Source organism: Sinocyclocheilus anshuiensis, unplaced genomic scaffold, assembly GCF_001515605.1.
Source record: "Sinocyclocheilus anshuiensis isolate Anshui unplaced genomic scaffold, SAMN03320099.WGS_v1.1 scaffold101, whole genome shotgun sequence".
Lineage (NCBI taxonomy): Eukaryota > Metazoa > Chordata > Actinopteri > Cypriniformes > Cyprinidae > Sinocyclocheilus > Sinocyclocheilus anshuiensis.
The window spans coordinates 3,017,402-3,019,577 of NW_015540892.1; the positions used below are offsets into that span (position 1 = coordinate 3,017,402).

The 2,176-nt window shown below is 39.8% G+C and overlaps 1 protein-coding gene across 2 annotated transcripts in view; it reads left to right on the plus strand.

Moving 5' to 3' along the window:
• The window catches only part of LOC107688874 (protein TANC1-like), a 137,652-nt gene that overhangs the window by 85,596 nt on the left and 49,880 nt on the right, over positions 1-2,176 (plus strand). For both annotated transcript variants that reach the window (XM_016486701.1, XM_016486702.1), the window contains exon 6: positions 1,370-1,580. In XM_016486701.1, the coding sequence (XP_016342187.1) occupies positions 1,370-1,580 (211 nt within the window). The remainder of the gene's footprint in view (positions 1-1,369; positions 1,581-2,176) is intronic.

Sequence of the window (2,176 nt, forward strand, 5' to 3'; positions counted from 1 at the left end):
GCCGAATCTTCCTCTCCAGAAAGCTCTGGCTCACCCTCCGATGCAGCAATCGACATCTGGTCGTTGGGAGGAGTGCCAAAGGATACGGCTGGTACGCTCCTTGTAGAGGGCCCAGCACGTTCCATTGGCAGCTCAACTGGCTGCGGAGTGCCTCAGACCGCCCCCGCTACTGCCTGAAGTAGCCCCCCCTGGCTGCTGCCAAGAGGAGAACTAGATCAAGGCAGAGGCAACAGAACTCCGCCCCTTGAGGTTTGATGTACTTTGTACAGTATTAAAATAAAAGTCAAACAGAAATCTTAAGTCTGTTGGTTTATGCTCTGTAAGCACTTCTTTCAGATATGCAGCAGGTAGATTACCCATAATTTCTCACACACCAGCATTATGCTAGTTCTTTGGGTAAATCTGCATTCAGCTCTTTTAAAGCATTAGTTCTCAGCTTGGGCCAGCCCTCAGCAAAACTTCCAATGGATGATGCCAAAGTATTTAAATTAATACATTAATAAAAAATTTTACTCTATAACTGAATAAAAGTGCTAAAACAAAAATATTAGATGTAGTAGCTAAAACATTTATTGAAGAACATACAGTTCTTGAAACTTCTGGAGTCACAAATTTAATCATGGTTTATTATTTAATATATAAATACTAGCTTGCAACTTTGTCATAATTACAGCAGAAATACCAAACATATCTTGGCTTATATTGGCTTTTGAATATTGTGTTGGGGAATGGGGGACCTTTGGGTCAAAAAGTTTGAGAACCACAGTTTTAAAGTCAACATGAAACTGTTTGCACCCTATTTTATTTCTTTAATGTGATGTATTTCTGAAGAAAATTTAGAATTGGACTTAATTTTTCCCATTTTGACTTGATTCAGTTGTGGACAGATCACAGATGGATTTTTTACAATAAGACCAGCATTAAGAAACATTTAGGTCTCAAAGCCTTAAACCTTTAATCCAACAGTTGTTTTTCAGATTGCAGTCAGATTTACTCTTTATCCCTAACTAAAGTATTGCCAGTGTAAACACTGGTAAAATGCGGATGTACGTTTGTCTGTGTGTTGGTTACTGTCGCCATTGCAGGGTTGAATCTGGTTCTAAAAGCATCTTATTGGTTGCTTATATTGGAACAAAAGCAGACTGGAGGGCTTGGAGTATTTTTGGCCTTGCCCTTGTATGGACATAAGAGCTGAGTTTAACAGTTTCCATCTATCACTTTATCTCCTCGCTCCCTTTTTGCTTTTCCTCCCCTGTCTTTTTTTCCCTTTATGCAATGTTTGTTTATTTATTTATTTCTTATGATTCTTTGCTTCATTCCTGTCTCTCTCTCTCTCTCTCTCTCTCTCTCTCACTCTCTCACTCTGTAGTGTATAGTGTCCAGTCAAGGCGCGAGTCCCTGCTCCACTCTGACCAGCAGTACGGCATCTCCCAGCGCCGAGAGCCCCTGTTCCACCTTACCGGAGACCTCCTCCAACAGCAGGGCTCCTGTCATCTTCTCCAGCACCTGCTCCACTGCCACCTCCACCATTATCAGCACACCCAGCTCCACCCTGGAGAGTAAGGACAGCGGGATCATAGGTAACATCTACCTCCCTGCAAAGTCCTCCTTTGTCTCAAAGTCCACTTTTATTTGCTACCATTTTTCCATGGTATTAAAACAGTTGCTTATAGCATATAGGCTCAATACAAACTTTTTGTCGATAATTTCAGAGTTAAGGCTCTTTCACATTGAACACAAAACAAAAAGAGAAACAACTCACTGATGAATGGTCTATTCAAGCCAAGCGTGAAAGCATATCTGTCGGGCTGAATTAAAAGCTGGTCCGCCATCCAGCTGTCAGAAGCACAAGAGAAAATGTTCAGTACATTGTTTCATTTTTCATTTTTATTGCTGAAATTACAGAAATGACATTTAACTAAATCCAAGTCATTTGTGTTTTTTGTTTGGTAGAATTTAATCACCGAAGTTCAGCAGGAAGAATGCTGGCATAAAAGGGAAGATAAAGTCCATGAAGTGTTGTTGTATTTTTCATCTTTTGACAGAAATATGTTTTGTTTAATAAAAAGGTATTTGTTTCAAAAGTGTGCTTTTTGTGGAATACTTTTTGCAAACAGCTTGCTAATCATGCCTTATGATTTATTCAAAAGGTTTGTGAGCTCCAAACATTTTATTT